General features: G+C 41.2%; 2 protein-coding genes across 7 annotated transcripts in view; both read left to right on the forward strand.

Annotated features, from left to right (window-relative positions):
• The first annotated feature begins 2,597 nt into the window (after positions 1 to 2,597).
• On the forward strand, positions 2,598 to 5,653 carry kcnj14 (potassium inwardly rectifying channel subfamily J member 14). The gene is made up of 3 exons (XM_034554347.1): positions 2,598 to 3,644; positions 4,599 to 4,916; positions 5,372 to 5,653. The coding sequence occupies exons 1-3, from the start codon at positions 2,598 to 2,600 to the stop codon at positions 5,651 to 5,653; spliced, it is 1,647 nt and encodes a 548-aa protein (XP_034410238.1).
• A 3,851-nt stretch (positions 5,654 to 9,504) lies between these two features.
• Positions 9,505 to 22,966, forward strand: part of myh14 (myosin, heavy chain 14, non-muscle) — a 28,358-nt gene continuing 14,896 nt past the window's right edge. For 3 of the 6 annotated variants that reach the window (XM_034553381.1, XM_034553383.1, XM_034553386.1), the window contains exons 1-17: positions 9,505 to 9,682; positions 13,132 to 13,313; positions 14,855 to 15,061; positions 16,310 to 16,466; positions 17,233 to 17,260; positions 18,192 to 18,306; positions 18,580 to 18,627; positions 18,930 to 18,941; positions 20,152 to 20,244; positions 20,369 to 20,432; positions 20,692 to 20,790; positions 20,964 to 21,107; positions 21,196 to 21,410; positions 21,499 to 21,651; positions 21,945 to 22,118; positions 22,360 to 22,533; positions 22,612 to 22,726. In XM_034553381.1, coding sequence (XP_034409272.1) covers positions 13,149 to 13,313; positions 14,855 to 15,061; positions 16,310 to 16,466; positions 17,233 to 17,260; positions 18,192 to 18,306; positions 18,580 to 18,627; positions 18,930 to 18,941; positions 20,152 to 20,244; positions 20,369 to 20,432; positions 20,692 to 20,790; positions 20,964 to 21,107; positions 21,196 to 21,410; positions 21,499 to 21,651; positions 21,945 to 22,118; positions 22,360 to 22,533; positions 22,612 to 22,726 — 1,963 coding nt within the window. In that variant the 5' untranslated portion in view covers positions 9,505 to 9,682; positions 13,132 to 13,148. The remainder of the gene's footprint in view (positions 9,683 to 13,131; positions 13,314 to 14,854; positions 15,062 to 16,309; positions 16,467 to 17,232; positions 17,261 to 18,191; positions 18,307 to 18,579; positions 18,628 to 18,929; positions 18,942 to 20,151; positions 20,245 to 20,368; positions 20,433 to 20,691; positions 20,791 to 20,963; positions 21,108 to 21,195; positions 21,411 to 21,498; positions 21,652 to 21,944; positions 22,119 to 22,359; positions 22,534 to 22,611; positions 22,727 to 22,966) is intronic. The other 3 variants (XM_034553382.1, XM_034553384.1, XM_034553385.1) reach the window with 3 other exon arrangements.

Consider the following 22,966-nt stretch of genomic DNA (forward strand, 5'->3'; position numbering starts at 1 on the left):
TTCATCTGAGCTACAATCCCAGTCTCAACCTTTGCCCAAGAAAATCCCCTCCTATTCTTCCAGTCTATTGGCTTTAATCCACTATTGCTTATTTATAAAAGATTACTCCCTCTGTACCACTTGGTTTCCTGACCGGAATAGAGGCCCCAGCAGTTCAGTCCATATTCAGACACTGTTGATTAGTATCAGAAGATACAAATTTAAAGTGACTCAATTATTTGTTCTCTGTTTCTCTTCACAGGCTTCCACAGGTACAACTCTGTGAGGTTTTTTCCTGTGTCGTGACAGCTTTTGGTTCTTCCAATCAAGGCAATCTAAAGGATTAACGACTCATGGACTGCATGAGAGACTCCTAAGAGGTACACTACAAATTGGTTCTGATCACCATCCAACTATATCATATTCACCTTACTTAAAATTTGAATGTATAGACATGTGAATATATGCTTTTAACAATTGTTTCTATTGAGACAAGAAGATAACTATTAAAGTATCTGTTCCAGCACAGTTTTGTAATTTCTACCTTGCCTTTTTAATTGTCATTCTCTTTTTTTTTTGTTCTCATTTCTTTTCAAGACTGGCAGTGGGTTAAACAAGAAGGTCCTAAACCAAAGGGATACAAACACAGACAACAGCTCTGTAAAAACAGCGGACGCTTTCCTTGACTTTCTCTCGGAGCTCAAGGCTTTTACTGAACATGTGTCCTAAAGAGAGGTCAACACACAAGCGAAGATGAACCCTTATGTCACTTCACACTTCAGGAGGGATCTCTTTCCCCATTTCCATTTGTTGTAGATGTTTATCTACCCTGCTCTTGCTGGCTGAGTGAAATGGCTTCTTCCATATTTGTACAGTTAGAGCAGTAGCTCTTGTCTATTTTTTCCCAGTTCTCTTTGTACTCATCACAGTGCAGGGTTACGGTTGAGGGTCTCTTTCTGTCTTCTGTTCCAAAGAGGATGTGGATGCTCCGTATACTTGACAGGATTCAGTTAAGGTCTCTGGGAATGGTTGGGAAAGGTAAATACTAACTCTAGAGGCATACTTTTTCATTTTCCAGATATATTTTCACATTTCTCAGCTAGTATTTATGGTGCACTTCTAAGTTATCCTCACGTGTTGTTATTTTCATATTGCATCTGCATAGAATAATCTTCTATTCTGTTTGTGGAAACTCTCTCTGATGCTCAGGTAGCCTTTTGTGATCTGATTCAAACAGAGATGAGTAAGAGACTACAATCCACAAACCAAGTTACACTCTCAGCCACTTTAGCTCTAAGCACTTCTCAGCTCTTCTCCTTCTGCGGCATACACCTGATCTAAGGGCCTCCAGAAAAATATAGAACAACTTCCTCAGGTGACCTGTGTACTTGCCTTTTTCCTCCATATGCATCTTTCACTTAAAGCTAAAACACACGTATTGTTGGAGATAGATCAAGTAAACTCAAGTCCTTTCTTTTCTTCCCTTCTTATTTTTTGTCAGGCATAGGGGATTTCTCAGCCATAATGCTGAATTGTAACGAGGTATGTCTGGTCTGAGGAACTGTAGTTCAGGTCAATATTATTCAGTTATTTGACAATGGCCATCAAACAGATGTGCAGACCCTTAAAAAGGAAATGGCACATTGTTGAGACAATGGCATGATCGAACAGGAAATGGCAAACAAAACCTTCTTTCAGTTTGGACCCTCTTGTTGGGCAAAGGTGACTACAACTTAACACTTATTCAAAGCTTTATCCAAGAAATATTGGCACTGAATTATTTATGATAAGTGATGACAGGAGGTGTTTGATGTACTGAAAGTACTGTATTCTTTGTTTCTTCATGCCCATACCAAGGGGTTTTGAAACTGGAGAGAACTTTGATCGTAAGAATTAGCATGTTTTTTTTCTTTTCTTATTCGAATGCATGTTGAAAATATTTTTATCATATCGTCCCCAAGTTAATTTAGAGCATTTGTCTGTCTTGGATGCATCTTGTCACAATATTAGAAAAGGTACCCTAAAACAAGTTGTATATCCTTTACATCTGCATCCTTCTTCTCCATTGCATTATCGGTGTATAGCTTTTATCAATAGATCCATGCTCACGGCTTCCCTTTGATTGTTTTAAACTAAAATACCAATCTTGCATGCTTTTGTGTTGTCTGTTGAGGTCTATCCAGCCCTACTACTCCTTGTCAAAATTATTCTTCACAGAAATAGACTGTTTTGGCTGCTGCTGACATCCTTCTTTTCAGCTCAATTCACTCAGTGAGTATGACTTAAGGATATTGGTTAATGAATGCACCCGTGGACCTACTTAAAGAAAGCCCACTTTATTGGCTGAGGGATCTATCACTGAAAAGATAGACTCTACTGGGAAACATCATTTAAAGTGGGGAAAATAAGTGACTGATCAGCGGTCTCTGTGGAAATTATCCCCTGGTTACCATTGGCCATGATGGACTTAAAACTATCTCGTCATTAAGAAGAACTGAAAGACTGCCTGTGTTGTCAGCACCACACACTTAGTTAACTGTCAAGGTGCCACATCAACAATCAAATCAAGGCACACTGAGAAATACGGAGTACCGTAAGCAAAAGAGACATTATAGTACATGATGGGAGCGGCACGTGTGAAACGCCGCTTCAGTGCTGTGGTGGATGGGCCAGTGGAAGAGGAGGAGATAATGAGGCTGGCACAGAGTGCTGCAGACACGGCTAGAGCAGGGGGGAGTCCAACCGGGTCAGGAACCCCAACCAGCCCCTCCCCTACCCATGGCCTGAACGGCAAAGCTCTACCTCTCCAGAGCAACACCAACAACACCCAGAGGCAGAGTGCCATTGGAGTTGGGGGAGAAGCAGGAGAAGGCGGGATGAGAGCTGGAGGAATGTGCTCAGGCCTAAGGAGTGGAAGAGTCAGTAGTGTAGGAGGAAGAGGCCGTTCATCCTCAAACCAGGATTCACTCTCTTCCCTCTCCACTATCAACCGCCGACGCACCAGGCGCTCAAGCCGCCGGCCCCGACAACGCTTTGTTGGCAAGGACGGACGCTGCAACGTCACCTTCGTCAACATGAGCGAGAGGGGCCAGCGCTACCTTAACGACCTCTTCACCACCTGTGTGGACATCCGCTGGCGCTGGATGCTGGTCATCTTCACCCTCTCCTTCCTTCTCTCCTGGCTGCTCTTTGGATTTGCCTTCTGGCTGATTGCCACTGTGCATGGGGACCTCTCCATTCGGCTTACCTCCAGCTCAGGTTCCCCTCCGGGATCAGGAGAGGCCGGGTCTGGAGGAGAGTCTGATAGAGAGGCAATGGTTGAGGAGCCGTGCTTCCTGCAAGTGAACAGCTTCATGGCGGCCTTTTTATTCTCCTTAGAGACTCAGACATCCATCGGTTATGGCTTCAGGAGCGTGACCGAAGAATGTCCCCTGGCGGTGATGGCGGTCGTTTTGCAGTGCATTGTGGGCTGCATCATTGACGCCTTCATCATCGGGGCAGTTATGGCAAAAATTGCCAAGCCCAAGAAGCGCAACGAGACACTGGTGTTCTCTCACCACGCTGTGGTGGCACTGAGGGACGGAAAACTCTGCATGATGTGGAGGGTCGGAAACCTACGCAAGAGCCACCTGGTAGAGGCACATGTTCGAGCACAACTACTGAAGGTAAGTGTGGGAGATGACCATGATAAGAAAATAAGAGATCAGAATGTTTGGCAATGATAAAAGAGAAATCCCTTTTCTGTTTTGAGAAAAAGGTCAATGAAATGGTAAGGCAGAATGATTGTATCAAAAAAATAGGTTGCTATTGTGAGTGTTAGCGATAGAGGAAAAAAGGTTGCAGTAGAGAGAAAGAGCCCTGAGACCATCTGGCCTGTATTGTGTGGGCCGTAGTTAATGAGAGCTTGTTTTATTTTCCCTCAGGGGCTAGGAAGCTTTACCATGGATTAACTTGCCCACAATTCTTTAACTGAGAACCATTGTCCTTCGTCATCTCATTTTCCTTTGTGTGCTGTATGTGGGTTAGGTGATTGTTCTGTATGTGCTTATGTTTACCTTTCTAACTGGCCTTACATGGGTAGTTTTAAATATGTTTCCTATTTATCTGAATGTTTTGTGGTCCACAATGCTGTGTGCATGCATGTGTGTCTGCTGAGTTGTCCACAGGGTCATAGACAATTTGATCTCCCTTAATAGCATGACCACATCAAAGTTCACACAGGGCAGATGGGATTAAGTTTACGAGGATCAAAGAAATACAATATAAATGCTGGGACTGGATGGTGTTCCATAGTAAGGGTTGGGTGAGTTATAAGCCTATGCATGGGTGCTATGACTAAAAACGTGCATAGTCAAATTCATCTGAATATAATAACCAAATGCTAAGCTTTTCGGTCAGGGTGATAAATTAAATATCTTAAGATGACCGTAGGAAATGCTGTCATCATTTACAATATTCATGGTGACAGATTGAGTGCCCTCTTTTCTATACTATTGTGTTGCATTTTATAGCCACATTTGCATTTTACTTTTAGCAATTTTGCAACATCACAATGTCTAATGTGAAATGTTTAATATATTAAATAGTGATTTCATTTTCATTTCCATTGCCAACTCTAGCCAAGGGTGACGGAAGAGGGAGAGTTCCTCCCATTGGACAATATGGACATCAACGTGGGTTTTGACACTGGCATCGACCGCATCTTCTTGGTCTCGCCAGTGACAGTTGTCCACGAGATCAACGACGAGTCACCCTTCTTTGAGATTGACCGAAAGACCCTGGAGAATGACTCTGAATTGGAGGTTGTGGTCATACTCGAGGGCATGGTGGAGGCCACAGCCATGACCACACAGTGCCGTAGCTCCTATCTGGCTTCTGAAATACTCTGGGGACACAGATTCGAACCAGTGCTATTTGAAAGGAAAGACTGCTACCAGGTCAGAAAGGAAGAATGGAGATATGTACAGAAACAATATGGATCATTTTTCCTTCCCTTAAAGCTGTGTCTGAAGTAGTTTCCATTACTTTACTGTAGTTTGGGGGTGTACATATACTAAGTGTTGTTATCCTCGGTACTGTGTGGCTCAGGGGATGTCAATGTTGGTTGGTTGGTTCATGTCACCAGACGATGTATCCTAATGGCTCTTGTGATCCCCTGACTTGTCATCTAGCGCCATAACAGGCCAATATTGGAATATGTCCAGTACTTAGGTGTAGGACCAAACACCTGCAAACCTGACATTCCCATCAGCCTCAGTTGTACTTTTTGTGTGGTGCTAATTAACACATTTAGAAAATAATGCTAACATGTAAGACAGTGAACATGGTAAACAATAATCTGCATTTATCTTATAATAATGTTTATTGTAAAATTCTTCTGAACTTTTTCCAGGTGGACTACTCATTCTTCCATCGGACACATGAAATCCCAAACACACCTTCATGCAGTGCTAAAGAGCTGGCCGAGCAGAAGTACATTCAAAGCTCACGCTCATCGTTCTGCTATGAGAACGAAGTCGCTCTGCAGCTCGTCTCCCCTGAGGATGAGCCCGGCCAGGACCCGGAGTGTCCCTCCCCAACGACCCGAAGCCGAGGCAGACCAAGTGGGACAGGATTAAAAGTGGATAGGGCCAGTGTCACGATAAAGGATAGGAAGCAATATTGTTTACAGTGATTTGACAGGAAAGAAAGTATAGGAGCAAGAATAGGAGCAAGTCACAAGACATGTTTAAAAGATTTAGATAAGTACTATGCAGATAGAATTGCACTGATAAATATAAAGAAAATGGACAGATAGAGACAATGGGACAGTTTGGGTCAGTCTTTTGTAGAGAAGGGTTACTCCACTGGCTAGTGTTGTCTGATTGGTCCTGGCAATCTTTCAAGATCATTGAAAACTCGTCTGCTAAGTCTCACTTCTGGCCCATCGCTACCACAACATGCCAATCTGGCTTTAATGTCTGACTGGCAGAACATACAACAGCACCCCATGGTGGCTCTAACACGCAACTGATGAGCAGACACTTGTTACCTCTATTTGAGGTGGCTTCTGTATGAAGCGAGGGAAGTGTACCTTCTGAGGTACAACTCAGGGATGTATTCCACTATGATGCTGACTTAAAATGTGAATGTTTTATTTTCTTATGGTAAGTATGGATAGTGAACATTTTGTGAAAGTTTGAGCTTGGTGGGGGCTGTTGATGATAGTCGGCTACTTGCAGAGCCAAAGCAGAGCAACAGCAACATGGAGACACTGCTGAAAACTAGCAGCAATTTTGAGCAGTTTTTTCTTTTCCATGTTGTTAAATGTATGTTTGTTTTTTTAACTTCTTTTTCTGTATGTCATTCAAAAAACATTGTTCACTGAGTGTAACATTTGCTTCATGTAATCTAACATGTGTTGAGTTGAATGCCATGTGGGCAGAGGACGCCCTGTGGTGTTTCTAAACTACTGCAGTGATACACAATGACAGATGATGTTAGCTGTCTCTAGATAAGCTAATTACTACACATTAGTTTTTGATCTATCTTCTCATGTCCGGTGTTGCTGAAAACAACTAATCTGTATTGTTTTGCTCCGTTACTTTTGGATTCTAGTATTTCAAGACTGAGCTAAGACATTGTAATCTTCTGAGTGTCTTGGCACTCAGAAGATTACTCAGAAGGTGGTTTGGAGTAAATAAAAGTTTTAAGGGGCTGCTGTCAGTGACTCTGTTGATGCACAGAAGGCCTAAACTCCCCTCCAACATTACTGAAACGTAACTGAACTGAGTAGGAGAACAGTTGTGGTGATGTTTTTACGTGTCTGTATCTCTGAGAAATAAAACATTGTCTAACATCTGCACCGATGGACAAGGATTGAAGTGGAACACCACGTTCATATAAATAATTCTGGATTGTTGTGCCCATAAAGTTGTGTGACGACCTACTCTAATTATAATGTGTTACAGTTGGTTTCTCTCACAAATTGTGAGAACAGTGTAGTGAGTGGTGCCTTCATAACAAACCAGATATTTTGCAACTGGCCCGTCCTTCGTCTGCAGCAGTTAATTTCACATTTGAAATATGCTTGAACTCTTATGCAATTTTTTTTTGTTTTTTTTCAATTCCGTTAACATTTGCAGAATGTTGATCTAATTAGAAAAATGTCTATGGTGTGAATCCGCTCAGTAACTGAGTAGTCTCAATATGAACATGCACTGAAAACATAAAGAGGCTTTTCGCTGTATTATATTGAAGACTGTAATAGTTGCACTTTGTAATCATATTACAAATCACTTGGAATGTTTATTTTAGATCCTGTGATGATTTGCAATCAATTATGCCAGCTGAGTATTTAAGTGTTTGATTATAGAAGGTATTGGTAAATGTGAGTGAGTGTCAGGGGTGCAACATGATATTGTGAAGTGTTGACCAATAATCAGCCTATCGAACGCACATCCTGGTAACTTGTACTTTGCACTTAAGTATTACATGGAGACTAATATCACTAATGAGGTTTTACAGCAGTACAACAGTGTTCCTTTATCAGCACATGCTAATTTTCAAGCATCAGTTGCAGTGTTTCACTTCAGTTATTGAAAGTCTTTTTTTTATGGTATAGATTGGGGCACAGAGGCATGTTGGGTTGAGATATTGTTAACATTATCTGTGACAATTAGTGTTAATGCTGTTTTATGTTTGCATCCTCCCATACACTTCTCCTTAATGGTTTCCATGTTCAATTTATAGCTGCATGGTGGGCCATGTCATTCACCCTGCCTCCATTTGTAACTTGAACTTACGCACCATCACTTTAACGACTATAGAGTTTTTTAAAAACCCTGAAAGAAACAGACAGTTGGACCATTTGGTAATTTCACTGGTTGTCTAGGACTCACTTCTAGCAGTGCACACATTTTTAAATCATATGTATTTATAATATGCATAGTTTAAAATACACAGTACACTGTAATACTATAGTCATAGCTTTTACTTTCAGTTATATGTATACATATAATTGAAAGTAAAAGCTGTGACTACTATATATATATATCTCTATCTCTCTCTCTCTCTCTCTCTCTCTCTCTCTCTCTCTCTCTCTCTATATATATATATATATATATATATATATATATATATATATATATAAAACTGGAAGTAAAAGCTGTGACTACCTTTCCTATGTTAAACTTGTAAAGAGAAAATGAAACCCTCTAACACTGAAATGTAATTTCAGAACTGCCTCAGGCACAGAGCACATACTAATGAAACGGGTTTGTGTTATAGAGCAAATAAAACACGGGGATTGAGTTGCAATTATCGGTTGCTTCTTTATTTGTTCTCTGCGTACAGTAGCTCGCAGGCAACATCTACTTTGCATTTTGAAAATGTCATTTTTTACTCATTCACTTTTTTGCATTTACATTGAAGTGTTCTAATTTCTCTTGCAGCTAAATGTTGTATGATAATAAGTGGATGCTGATTATATTTCTAATATCCTAACTCTTACAATTTCCTGCCTGGCAGAAATTAAGACTTGTATGGACACATAACCAAATGACCAAGTTGTGTCACAGAAGGAATGTCAACTTTCTTTTTCCTGTGTAATGTCCATAACTATATATTACACATAGCCTGAACCTTAACCTTGACTTAACAATTCAATGTTTTTTAAAGGAACAAGTGGAAGAATGTTAAAACCTGCTGATGTAAATAAAACTAGTTATGACAGAATTGTACAACTTTGACAGTTCAAGTTTTGATTTCTTTTGTGTTGTCAAAATGACGTGTAAAACTCACTGTTGATAAATCGGAAGAATAAAACCCCCCTTGTGCAAAAATCATAATGGCCGTATACTAATCTTTATAATATATATGTTATGTATATATTATATAGCCTGTCATTATTTAGCAAATGGTCATTTTAAATATGAGTAGCCCAAGAAAACTACCTGAAAAGATTTTTTTTTAAATGTATAAAACATTTCAGAAGCTTAAGCTATGACGCTATATTTTATATTGGTGTAAATATTTACCGAACGCCCAAAAAACCTGGCACCTCGGGGATTTTCTGGGAGTCAGATCACTCCAAGCAAACCGACCGTTGTGTTTGGTTGGGGATTCGAACAAATCCGATCCCAGATCTGTGTCTGCCGACACTCGCCTCCACTGAGTGGTAAACAAAGGGCGCGCAAATCTCCCTACTCTAGCGCGAGAGTGCCGCACAGGCACCTGCTGCAACGCACCAGTTGGCCGGTTGACTCGTCATTCACACATAGCCCCGCCTCTCGCCCGTTAGCGTTGGTTAACGGGTGAGATTCTTGCTCTACAGTTAACGCCATTCGTCGCCGCTCGCGCGTCATGCCAGTTCTAGGGCAGGGAGCTCCCGTCGTATTCATGAGGCGGGTCTACTGCTCAATTGTAGATTTTGATTGGAGGTATTTCTCCCCGAGGCGTGACTAAAACCCGTCTCCTCGTTCCTGGTTGGTCTCCTGGCAGGAAGTGGTGTCTCGCGCTGAAGCCGTGGCTTTGCCCTAACTGCTCTCCGTTTTATTCTCCTCGAGAAGTGTGAGTGCGGCTCGGGCGACAGAGCGGTGCAATGATAAAAGCCGCATATGCGGTAGGCTACACACCTATCAGGCAGGAAAATACCCACGAAACACCCTCAACCCGGCTCTCCTCGCGCCACAGCCTTATCCACGACTCAGACCGGAGCCTGAAGGTGAGATATTTAATTGCCTTTAATCTAATCCAACTCGTAAATAGCCATTGTGATATCCTGAACGGATCATATTTCAGTGGCTAACCTCGCTAGTCTGGTCAAGCTACATGCGGTGGCATTACGCCTAGAAATGAAACGTTTGGGGGCTAGAGGCGTTCACACCGGTCTGGTCTTCATGTTCGCCTTCGTAGACCAGCTTACATCGAAATGACCTGAGGTCTGGCCAAGGAAAACGGTGTCTGTCTAATGGCCAGTTTAGAAGGGATTTCGACCCATATAATTAAAAGGTAATGGCCTACTGTGATATTTGTGTTATATATTAATCATACCTAGCATTCTTTTTTCTCCAGTGAAAATCGGTTATGTGGCTCCTACATGTAACGTTGAGTCAATTAAAGGCTGGGGCTCGTGATTTCCCACGTCTTGTGTTCAAGGTGTGGTTGCCTTCTTCAGTGTCTGTGTTGGAGCTACAGACCTAAAACGCATGTAATTTATAGGGGTCACGTCGCAGCTGTACTGGTCTGCAGGCACTGCAATTATCATCGTAGCCAGTGGCTTAATAATGTCCCCTCTCCTCGCTGTCAGATAAAGTGCGCCGATGACACAATATCATCATCGATGCAAAGATTAAGAAAAAAAGGCGTCTCCTGCTCCCTCCACTCGTTTAACACACGCACAATCACGCCCAGGCACCCACACATTAATCACACATTAATCACACACACACACACACACACACACACACACACACACACACACACACACACACACACCAGAAGACCCCCTGCATTGAATGACCTCAGTTCAGACTCTGAAGGTATTGTCTGTGGGCTGTTGCTATGGAGTAGAGCAGTCAGGTTTTGGCAACTCCAGCTGCTGCAGGACGAGTTTGCTGGTCAGTCCAGGCTGTACTGCGACAACGTGTGTGTGTGTGTTTGTGTGTGTGTGTTTGTGTGTGTGTGTGTGTGTGTGTGTGTGTGTGTTACACTGCAGCATATGTGTTGGTGTGCAAAGTCTTCTTTTATGATTGCTGTTATAGCTGATTATAACTTATTGTTATAAACCTATGAAAAGACCAAAATCCACAATTAATTGATGATAACGATGAAGAAGTATTGCCTGTGTAGCCAAAGCCTGACATTTGTATTTCATTTGTAAATACATCTCCACTGTTCACACATTAGGGGTTTCTTCAATATCTTGAAGTAGAATATTCCCAATCCCCATATATCTTGTCTTTGTGAGGTAAATTGTTGCTGCAGGGCAAAACAAATTTGCTGAAAATAGTCTCCAACAAATGCACTTTGTACTCCTGTTTTTATTTTCATTTGCTATAAACTGTGGTGCACTACTGTACTAGTAAATGAAAGGCCACAAAACAACATATTTGTAACCAATTTCGAAATGTCATAGGAAAAAATTGGCTTGAGATTCAGTTCCTTAGACAGAGTAGATAACTCGTAAAGTTTTCAAAGATGGACTACAATATTGTTGGTATTGGTCTTTTCGAGGTATTTGTCGACAATAAGTAACATCCGCCTTTTAAGAACAGGTGCACAACTATTTTATACCACTGAGGGATCACATATTTTTCATACTTGGTAGCTGGGTGGTGGCAACTCTTTTGTCAACATGTATCCACACCCAGAGTCGTATTGGAGTGACGGGTATGGTTAGGGCAGGGTAGAGGACAGGGCCTTGTCACGAACAGACAGAGTGGAAAATACTGACACTGAGACTCATAGCAGGAATCAAGCCAGATGACATACCTGCAGAGGCGTGGAGACGCCTAGTATTGAACAGGCCAGCACAATAGTCTACCTGTCTGATCAGAGTTGACATTCTCATCCCTTGAGTTCACTGAAGAAGACATTGTGTCAAATCATTCCTTATTTTCATCACCGACATCATCGTAGTTGCATCATTTGTTCATGTCAACACTTAGCTCAACAGCTAGCTCATCAAACAGAAAATGTATCCAACAACAATTGTGGAGGTCACAGAGTTCCAGTCGGACTGGTTAAATTACATTTCTGGGTCTATATTTGTCATCAGATTCCATAGATGACACTCCGTAAAAACTGTTTTCCTGGTCTCCTAGAAAAGTGTAGTTGCTATGTAATTAGTCCATTAATTAGACTGTTAGCTTCATTAATGTTGGACTCGGTAATATTTTTTTTTTTGATATTTGTATTACAATAAAGTCATTTTCTGAACCAACCAGTCTGTTCTAGCTGTTGAATGATTGGCCTTTACCCACCTAATAATTATATCCACATTACTAAGTATTTGTTATAAAAAATCTCAAAGGATAAATAATTGTAAAAGCACCTGTGTTCAACACGACAATATCGCCGTTATTGAGGTCTTTGGTCAAAATATATTTTTTAATTTAATTCCTTCATATCGCCCAACTCTAGATGAATGGCAATAGCCTTGTGTAACATTCAGTTATAACATTTTAATTACTGAATCATCTACGGATTATCTCCTTGATTCATTGTTTGGTGTTTTGAAAGTCGGCAACAAATCCCCAACACAAGTTCTAAGAGACCATAGTGATATCTTAAAATGACTGAGTTTAAAACCCAAAGATATTTATGTTCATAAAAAAAAGATAGGCATGATATCTTGAGCTATCGCGAATGCTGTGTGTACTGTGCATTGTGTGCCACCCTGGGTCGAGCAGCAATTAGCCCATCAGAAACAATGTTACTCCTACTGGCCTTAATGGAAAGTTTAAGGGTCAAAAGTACAAAAGAACTACTCTCACGAAATCACTGAGCATCATTTATTAGTTGTCAGAGCAAATCTCGAAACATCCTGTTGTAGCGCCACAGTCACTCTGACTGGAGGTTGCCTTTGTGTTTCCGCTAGCTACTGTCACCTCCTCTTTACAGGGTCCTGGATCCACTAGTTCTCAGTGGGGGCTTCGCTAGAGTTTTATCTCTCCTGAGTGGCCTGCAGGAGAAGCATGCTTCATTTTCATACAGTTAACATTACATTCTGCCCATCTCCTCCTCTCTCCTTGCCATCCCTCCCCCTCTCACTGTCATGTCAGTTTACTCAGTCGATTGATGGATCTCGCTCTTCTTCCACCCTCCGCCTCTCCACCCACCGATCTCTCTGTCTTCCTTCCTCCATTCTTCTCCTTGATTTGCTGTCTTTCAATTAGGCCGTTCCTGACCCACTCCGAGCTGGATATGGCCTGCATGCTATGTGCGTGCTACTACTGCTCTTCTTTTATGTTTGGGTGCACATGGAGTCTGTGTGTGTCTTCTTGACACACTATCACATCAGTGTCACTGTCCAAACAGTCCTCCACTTCATCTTCGGTGCTCCAATTTTAAGCCTTCGTCCCACAACAAAGTAGTCGGGTGACGAAAAAGAAGTGGTTCGACACAGGCTCACTTTTTATTGTTATCTTTGTTGTCTCCCGTTCTTTCTAGTGCCAGTAGAACGAGCCATGTCCAAGCCAACGGGGGGCGGTGTCAACGATGTCACCCACTTCCTGGCATCAGGGGGGGCACCAGGGTCTCCCACCTCCAATCCTATGTTCTCCGGCGCCAGCCAGGCCGACTGGGCGGCTAAAAGGCTGGTGTGGGTGCCGTCAGACAAGCATGGCTTTGAGGTAAGGCGGGTACTGAGAGCAACGGATGACTTTATGTTTTTGTGCTATGTGCTGTTTCCAACAAGCACAAGATTACAATTAAAATCATATTGGATGTAAATAGATTCAACTTAAATTAATGTTGAATTTCAGGGCTAAATGAAACCGTTTTCATCTATCTTAGTATTAATCCTCTGGTAAATAATTAGCTCCAAGTGTGTGTGTTTGATTGAAGGTGTGTCAAATAGCTGAGGCAGAGCAGCACAGGGTGTGTGAATGTTTTGTATGTGTGTGTGTGTTAGCATATTTGTTTAGGTTTCTTTTCCCATGACAATGCCCTATTTTCCATGCTTTCCCTAATCCTTTAGATTCCTTAATATGATTTGTGATACTCTACAACACATTTGGGCCTAATGACTATCATAAGGTACTTGTGTCATGCATATTTGGAGTTTTCATTGGTGCATATTGTAGGATGTGACATGTGAAGTTGATGTCCTATCTGAATCTCTCTCTTCTGCACTGGTTTCACAGTAAGCTCTATGAATAGAACAATACTCTCCTTCAGCTTCCCAATGTTAAGAGGCCGAAGGCCGAAGCCGACACTGACTTAATTTTACACTCATGATCTGAGAATGACAATGTAGGACAAACGCACACACATACCGAATATACAAATTCATACAGTATAACACACAGAGGGACGCACACTTTTAATATTCTGAGCATGTAGTTCAATCTGTGACTAATATACACCCACACACAAACAATCACATATTTTGTGTGTTGTGCATGTTAAGTAGAGAGAATAACGTGTAGCAGAGCAGAGTCCCGTGACCTGGTCAACATCTGACTTTACTGCTTCCTGTCCAAGCACAAGACCAACAGCAAGAGAGGTCCTCTTTTCTGTCGCCATCTATTCTTGTCTGCTGTCGAATACAATGACTGCTCTTACTCCAAAGCTCTCTGGCAGAGATTCTGTCAAACATTTTCACAAATATATTTATGTTTGAATTTTTATATGTACGCCAGCTGGATTACTGTAGAATTAAAGGGATTTTTTTAATGTTATAGCCCAGTAACCACAAATAAACAGTGTGGCTATGTTTTTTTTAAGAGATGTTCTGCCTTCTAAATATCTGTTAGCTTCTATTATTTTTGGCGCAGAATTAATGAACTTTTTCTAAATCTTTAACCTTGCTTGAGACTGGTAACTTCAGCACAGCTTCACGGTTCGGTCGGTTTTATTTTAAATCTAATGGATGACTTGATGACAAAACTCTTCCTGGTTGATGTATCAAAGTTGGAATTTAGCATCTTCAATGCAAGACATTTATATAAATTCACAACAACCCCTTCAAGAGATTGATTTTTATTTATTGATTATTCTGGACGGAATATTTCATAAATGCATTGCAGACATTATGTACACCGTGGTGTTTTACCTCACTAAAGCAAGTTTAAAGTCTCAGCAATTTTAATCTTACATTGAACAGAAACTCTTTCTTTCTTCACCTACGATACTGTCTTTGATGAATCTATCTCTCTGCTTCCATCCCCAGTCGGCCAGCATTCGGGAGGAGCGCGGTGATGAGGTGGAGGTTGAGCTGACAGACAGCCAGAGGAAGGTCACTCTCTCCAGGGAGGAGGTGCAGCGGATGAACCCCCCGCACTTCAGCAAAGTGGAGGACATGGCCGACCTAACCTGCCTCAACGAAGCCTCTGTGCTGCACAACCTGAGAGAGAGATACTACTCAGGCTTGATTTATGTGAGTCGACGAAAATATGAATTTACGAGAAGGGGAACTCGTTCACAGCACATAACGCATAAGAACCTGCGCACACGGTTCGCACGCCAATGCACTTGTTTACATGCGTGCATTGCCGTCCATTTGTGTTGTACAGTCCAAGCATGTGTCGGATCCTCTGGCATCTCCGGTGTAACCGATATGGTACGTGAGAGAGGGGAGGAGTCGGTTTACCAAGTTGTTTGTCTGTGTGGTGGCAGTGGGAGGCATCTCCAGTTTCTCCTGCAGAAAAAAAGGATAGTAAAGTAGAATAATACATAGGCAATTAAATATAGTTAAGCTGCCTTTTAATGGGATGAGTGATGGAGGATCATGCTGAGAGTGAAGATTAAGGGACGAGCAGGGAAAGGTTGTTGGAATGTCTTCAAAAGGCTATTCCAACAACCTATCTTGAGAGGCGTGTTACATTAAGATAAGATAGTGGTGTATGTATCACCATGAGGATACCACTCCACAGGTAGAATCCATTATGAGAATATTAACATGTCATTAACGTAGTGCTGTGTAGAATATATATTCACTGGTTTCATTTACATAAGCTTAAATGTTCAATTCTGAATGAACTGACATTTATAAACCTAAAAAAGTGTGCACATTTACATACATAGGTTAATGGTGCAGCAGTCTGTTGTTTGCATTTTGAGTGTCTAATTAGGACATAGACCATTTACATTGTCATGTGTATGAATGTTTTGATGTGATTGGTGTTATGTGTATGGAGCAGCAGTCTGGAAATATGGATGACTGTTTTTTTGCTTGTCGTCTTGTTTTATTCACGATTCCCTGAATGTTCATATAATGTTTCCCTGTGTTACAATAAGTAAGTTAAGGTAATGAGGATAAATGGTGCTGGCTTGCGTAATATATTGAATCAAATACAGTTGTATTGATCGCTTCAAGCTTGGTTTACCGCCGTACTTTCTGCTGAAACAGGAGTTTTATAAGAATATGCTTCTCCTGCAGTTATGACACAGGACAAGTCAAGCCACCCACAATTATTGACAGTCTCCTTGAATCGAGCACAAAGCACTTAACTCAAGTGATCGAGCATGTGGACAGAAAGAGTTCTGTCAAAAACAGACAGTTATCAAACAGACCTAATGCAAAGTGATGCAGATTTATTCTGACTCGACTGATGAGTCTCCAGGGACTGCACTGTGAGGATTGGGTTAACCGTTAATGTAAAGCTCTCTGCTCTGCGTTTTCCAGACATATTCAGGGCTGTTCTGCGTGGTGGTGAACCCTTACAAGAACCTGCCCATCTACACAGAGTCCATCGTGGAGATGTACCGGGGCAAGAAACGCCACGAGATGCCCCCCCACATCTACGCCATATCAGAGGCCGCCTATCGCAGCATGCTACAAGGTACCCAACACTATCTGGGACCTCTAACTCTGACACTATAGCTAACCTATACATCTGCTATCAGCTGGCCTGAAACGTGATACAGGACCCCGTCTGTGATCTTTGATCGCTAAGGCACACCATGAGCGTTATTTGAAGGTGTGGTATATTCTTGACTCGTGGCTGTTATCAAAAGCCTTAAAGGGGAAAACAAATCGGCAAGGTGGTATTTTTTTGAAACATAGATTTCAAGGTGTGGCACTATTTTTTTTGTGGTGATGATGGTAAACAAATATTCTAACGATGCATGACTGATATTTTTGTAGGCCCTCCCTGTCACAGTGAGCTCATGAGAAAAAAGTAGTTAAGATCCGACTGAGCACTGTCGGTGCCTCAGGCTGTCTTCCTGAAATAATAAAACAGGCCGGATAAGACTGTCTGTATTTGCCTTCTCCCGTCCCCCTCAGGGTAGGTTATAGGTGTGTTACCACAGCGACTGAACCTGTAGGACCAGTATGAATTCTAAACTGTGTGGGAATCTTGATTAATATATGGAAATGTTGCAACCAATGCTCACCCATTGACTACCAGTGTTGTGTGGTTTAGCATCCGGTGTGTTTATTAAAGGCATCAAATGTCAACATGTGTAGACTTTCAAATAGTTGGGATACTTGTAGCTGTTTCATGTTGACTTTGCTGGCTTGTCAGCAATATATTAAACTGCATGTTTAACACGTATCTCATCTACCTGTCACTCATTTGTCCTCACAATGTTTTTCTCTCACAGACAGAGAAGACCAGGCAATCCTCTGCACGTGAGTAGCCTCCTGTAGGACGCTGGTGTGTCTCATTAATGTGTATTGGTGCCTTCATGAACATATGCATGTCATTCTAACATATTCAGATTTCTAGATTTCAATTTTTTTGAAAAAACAAAACCATATGAAATCAAAATGAAAGGTAAATGCTAACTGCTCTGCTTCTCTCATTCGTTTCTATGCAGCTAATAACACATCTGTTGTTTTTTCATGCAAATATACAAATGCAGGACATATTTATGTTCAAACTGATGTCCGTTAAGTCCAGAAAAATTAGATCTTACCAAAAGTCAGGGCTGTAATGTGAATGCACCCCCCTCTCTGTTTGTACCTATCATTTGTCAACCTACCTTGCCGAGAGCTAGCCATCTGTCTCTCTGTCATCATGTCTTCCTGTCAGACTCTTCCTGTTATTGTCAAGGATCCCACTTTAGACTCTTCTTGAATTAGTGTAGTTGGGACAAGGCGTCTGCTTCTTTTAGATCTTTTACACTTGCTATTTTACTCCATTTGCCTTCGTTATTCTCCAAAAGCAACAAATCTGACATAGCCGGTGTCCTCCACACCTTCTGTGTGTTTAGACCTGTGGCTTTGAATGCACTGCAAGGACTCTATATTTATTGGTGTAATGAATGAGTGTTTGGCCCTTGTTCCTGTGTGTTCTTTCTTTTTTTAAATGCATATATATATATATATATATATATATATATATATATATATATATATATATATATATATATATATATATATATATATATATATATATATATATATGTGTGTATATATATATATATATATATATATATATATATATATATATATATGTGTGTATATATATATATATATATATATATATATATATATATGCATTTAAAAACAGATAGACCGTTTTGCAAAGATAATGGTATTTATTGTTTGTGTGTTCCAGAGGCGAGTCTGGAGCTGGGAAAACAGAGAACACAAAGAAAGTCATCCAGTATTTGGCTCATGTTGCCTCCTCCCATAAGGGTGGCACTTTGGGTAGGAACAAGGAAGCTATACAGGTATGTCACAGGAGTGTAACCACAGAAGTACAAATTGAATAAAGCAGCTGGAAAAACAACATCAAAAAAAGAAGTGCCCTCTAGGAACATTTAGAATGAAGGGGGGAGGAATAACAGGAAATATGGTGAAGAAGTGTAGAAGGAGCATTGAGGAGAAACAGATAAAAGATAAGGAAAATAAACATGTCGTAGGAGGAGACTGTAGGACGCTAACATTAAATCCCCACTTCATCTTCTTTCTGCATTGCTTCTTTCTCGTTCCTGCATACCAAGATGGACGGCTCTAAATCCTTAACAAGAGGTAGTTCTTTGGGGAACAAGGTGAGTTAACTCTTGCCCTGTCCTGTGCTTTTGTCCTTTCCTATTTCCTGCATAATGAACTCTCCACCGATACAGACTAACCAACAGAGTAGCCTTACACTTTAACACTAGTGCTGATGTGGTTCCTCATAACAGTCAGGCCTTGTACAGTATATTTGATTTTGCTTGTTTGTATTCCGTTATTTGTTGTTATTGTTGTCTTATTTGTCTTTTTTTGTTTGTTTGTTTATCCCATCCATATATTCGCCCATCCACCCTTTCTCCTCCCTCCTAAAACTTCATTTCCCTCCCCAATTCGTCAGAGTATGCAATATGTGAGTATGAAAGCATTATATAAGACAACTTGGGTTATATTTATTGGTACATTTTGTAGAATATTTACCAGAGCTGAAATGATTCTCTTGCTTCATAACGAGAATCATTTCTTCGTCCCTAGTTTTGGCACGTTTTATTTTTTCTCCCCCTGAGTGCTGATGGTTGGCTATCCGCTTCCCAGTGACTTGTAAATGCCACAGGTGTTTACATACATTTCTGCTGGAGAGGCGGTGTTATTCATGTGAAGTGTACAGTATGTGTGTATGGAGAATGAGTGAGGGTTTGGGTGTGGCTGTGTGGCCGCAGCCGTCGATGTGAGTATGTAGCACATGAACAAGAGTTTTGTTCACATGTACAAAGTGCTGATCATGTGTGTTTATGTATCTGTATCTGTACCCTACACTGGCTGCTGCTGATGCCGTGGCAACAGAAGCTGCACTAGCGATGCGACAGCTGCAGTAATGCATTGCAGCTAGCTGTATGACGTTAGCATTTGAATCTGTAGCTTTCCTCTGCCGTTGTTTTTCTACAACAGTGGTTCTCAACTGACTTCTAGAGATTGCCTGTTAATAATGTCGGAGGTTAAATTTGAATTAATTAAATGTAAAACAAGATTGATACAGCAGCGTATTGCTGCTAAGCATATGCCAGAAAAAAGAAAAACAGATCAGTATGACATTGTGATGTAAAAAGATTTATTGTTATAACAAGATGTCTTTTACTTTAGTACAAGGAACTTCATCAACAATATGTTAAATGTTTCATGTAATGCGATAAGTTAATATTGTACTAATGTAAATATATCTTGTAATAACGTGAAAAACATCTTTATTATTATTATTACGTGATACTGATAATTTTTTTGCTTTCTTGCTCAGCAGCAAGACGCTGCCATATTGATGCCCTCATTATTGATTGCTAAACTACTGAGGGCCCATTTATTTTGTTGACGTTGAGAACCATTTGTTTCTAGGTCTGGGGATTGTGCTTGATTGTTTATGCTATTTTGGGCCATAAAATGCACCATTTTTTATCACTGCTCTTCAAGGATGAGTCACACTTGTATTTTACGTAACCCATCAGTCGACACTTCAAAGAGAGCAGAATTAGATGGTCCATTTTAGCAGATCGGCCGATGGAAGTTTTCTTTTGATGGCTGTTGTCTTAGTAGTTCTGTTAATCTGATCTGATGTCTCTTGTATGTCTCAGGGCGAGCTAGAGAAACAGCTCCTGCAGGCCAACCCCATCCTGGAGGCCTTCGGCAACGCAAAGACTGTCAAGAATGACAACTCCTCTAGATTTGTAAGAACAGACAAGATGCATTATACAAACAGATAATGTGTATTACCTCCTGAATCTATCTTCAGTTTGATCATTCTTTCTAGAAATCAACTGAAACATAAAAACACTTTTTCTTCTTCTCCAGGGTAAATTCATCCGCATTAATTTTGATGTGGCGGGCTACATTGTTGGTGCTAACATCGAGACCTGTATCCTTTGATATGACTCCAATGTTTTTGAAAGATGAATACACTCTTTCTCTCTTAGTAAGCTGCTTCATTTAGTTTGGCTACTTTGTCCATTTATTGTTACACTTTTTGATAGCCTACGCCCTACGGTGATTTATGAAACTGGTTTATGGAGTACTCGCTTTTTGGGTGTTAATTTAAAATTTTTGCAAATTGAATGGCATCCTCTAAAGGTGTACACATATACTATATGGCTATGTCCATGACCATACAAATCCAGACCTCCTTGAAAAGTCCCGCGCCACCCGTCAGGCCAAAGATGAGAGGACGTTCCACATTTTTTACCAGATGCTGTGTGGAACTTCAGACGAGACAAAAGGTGAGCGAAAGTGCAATAGTCGACCAAAGTGTGATAATGAAATATTGCTATACTACAGAACATACTGTATGTTATTTTGGTGAAAATGTTTCTATGTCCTGTAATAATTTGTCTTTTCTATTTAAAATATATCTCTGCTTTACTTTTTTTTTTCTTTTTATTCCCATCCCCAGCGGACCTGCTCTTGGGAACTGCTGATGAGTACCGCTTTCTCAGTGGGGGCTCCATCCCTGTTGCTGGTCAGAGCGATTCAGAGAACTTCACCCAGACCATGGACTCCATGGTTATTATGGGCTTCACCCCGGAGGAGTCGATCTGTAAGAGAAAAGAGAAAGTAGTTGGCTTTCTATCAATTGATCTTTGCTATAAATCACCTTCCCTCTCCCTGTTTCTCCTCTTCCTCAGCCATGCTTAAGGTGATCTCTGCTGTGCTCCAGTTTGGGAACATTTCCTTCATGAAGGAGAAGAATCATGACCAAGCCTCAATGCCTGATAACACAGCTGCTCAGAAACTGTGCCATCTGCTGGGCATCAACGTGCTGGAGTTCACCCGGGCCATCCTCAACCCTAGAATCAAAGTGGGTCGAGAGTATGTTCAGAAAGCGCAGACGAAAGAACAGGTAGGCTCCATGTGCATTTGTGCTCATCACGATAAGCGGACATGTGTCCCTGTGGAGTGTATCTAACTGTATATCCTTCTTCCTCGAGGCTGACTTTGCTGTGGAGGCCCTGGCTAAGGCCACATATGAGCGCCTGTTCAGATGGCTGGTCCACAGGATCAACAGAGCTCTGGACCGCCGACAGAGACAGGGAGCCTCCTTCATAGGCATTCTTGATATCGCTGGATTTGAGATCTTTCAGGTTTGTTCATGTATTGATGCTGTATTTGTTTAAAGTAGGTTATTTTTACAATTGTAACACTGTGGAACTGATGAGGGATATTTGTGCCTGAGCATTTTCCTTAATTTCTACTTTTTTGAAGATGGCTTACAGTTAGTATTAGGTTTGGTAAGCAATATAAGGATGTAGTTACCTGGGTTGTCACCAGTGTAATGTCGTAACAAATGGTAGGAATACAAACACATCCATGTTTGTTCATTAGTTTAAATCACATTAATTATTGAGTCTTTGTTTGCTTTCCCAAATCCCTGCAGCTGAACTCATTTGAGCAGCTGTGTATCAACTACACAAACGAAAAGCTGCAGCAGCTCTTCAACCACACCATGTTCATCTTGGAGCAGGAGGAGTACCAGCGGGAGGGCATCGAGTGGAACTTCATCGACTTTGGCCTGGACTTGCAGCCCTGCATTGACCTCATCGAGAGACCAGTACATACACACAAAACCACAAATGTTGTTTATTTAAAGGATCACACATGTATTACCTGTTAAATGATTTTAATATAATGTTGATAGTCCATATTTACTTACCATATAAATAGCGTGCATTGGCATGCTGGCACACACTCTGCTTTGATTCGTTGTCATCTTGAATTTCAAAGAATCACATTTCACTCACAACAAATGGTGTTGTTTTCCCCTCTCTGTTGTTTTCCCCCGTCTCTGTTAGGCCCACCCGCCTGGTGTTCTGGCCCTGTTGGACGAGGAGTGCTGGTTCCCGCGGGCGACGGACCGCTCGTTTGTGGAGAAGCTGTCTGCTGAACAAGGCAGCCATCCAAAGTTCTTCAAACCAAAGCAGCCACGCGGGGAAGCTGACTTCTCCATCATTCACTATGCTGGCAAGGTATCCCATCATTAACATCTTTCCATGTCTGCCATCTTTAATATTCAATGTCATCAACTCCCCTGTAATGTATCTCAGGTGGACTACAAGGCACATAATTGGTTAGTGAAGAACATGGATCCTCTGAATGACAACGTGGCGTCTCTTGTCCACCAGTCGTCTGATCATTTTGTCTCAGAGCTTTGGAAGGAGGGTAAGACTGGTTTACTATCACGTTCTTTCACCACCATATGCAGTAAATCTTTAAAGCGTAGACTTGATACGTCTACAGCATTTACATTTTTTTTTTAACTTTTAACTGAATATCTTTTATCACCTGTCTGTTTAAGCTTGTAAAGTATAAATAATGAAGCCTTCTGGTGCATAATGTACTAATTTAACTGTATTTATCTCTCTTTCTTTATCATGCAACTATTCCAACTATCTGCTCTCT

The sequence above is a fragment of the Cyclopterus lumpus genome, chromosome 16, assembly GCF_009769545.1.
Source record: "Cyclopterus lumpus isolate fCycLum1 chromosome 16, fCycLum1.pri, whole genome shotgun sequence".
In the NCBI taxonomy this organism is placed as follows: Eukaryota; Metazoa; Chordata; class Actinopteri; order Perciformes; family Cyclopteridae; genus Cyclopterus; species Cyclopterus lumpus.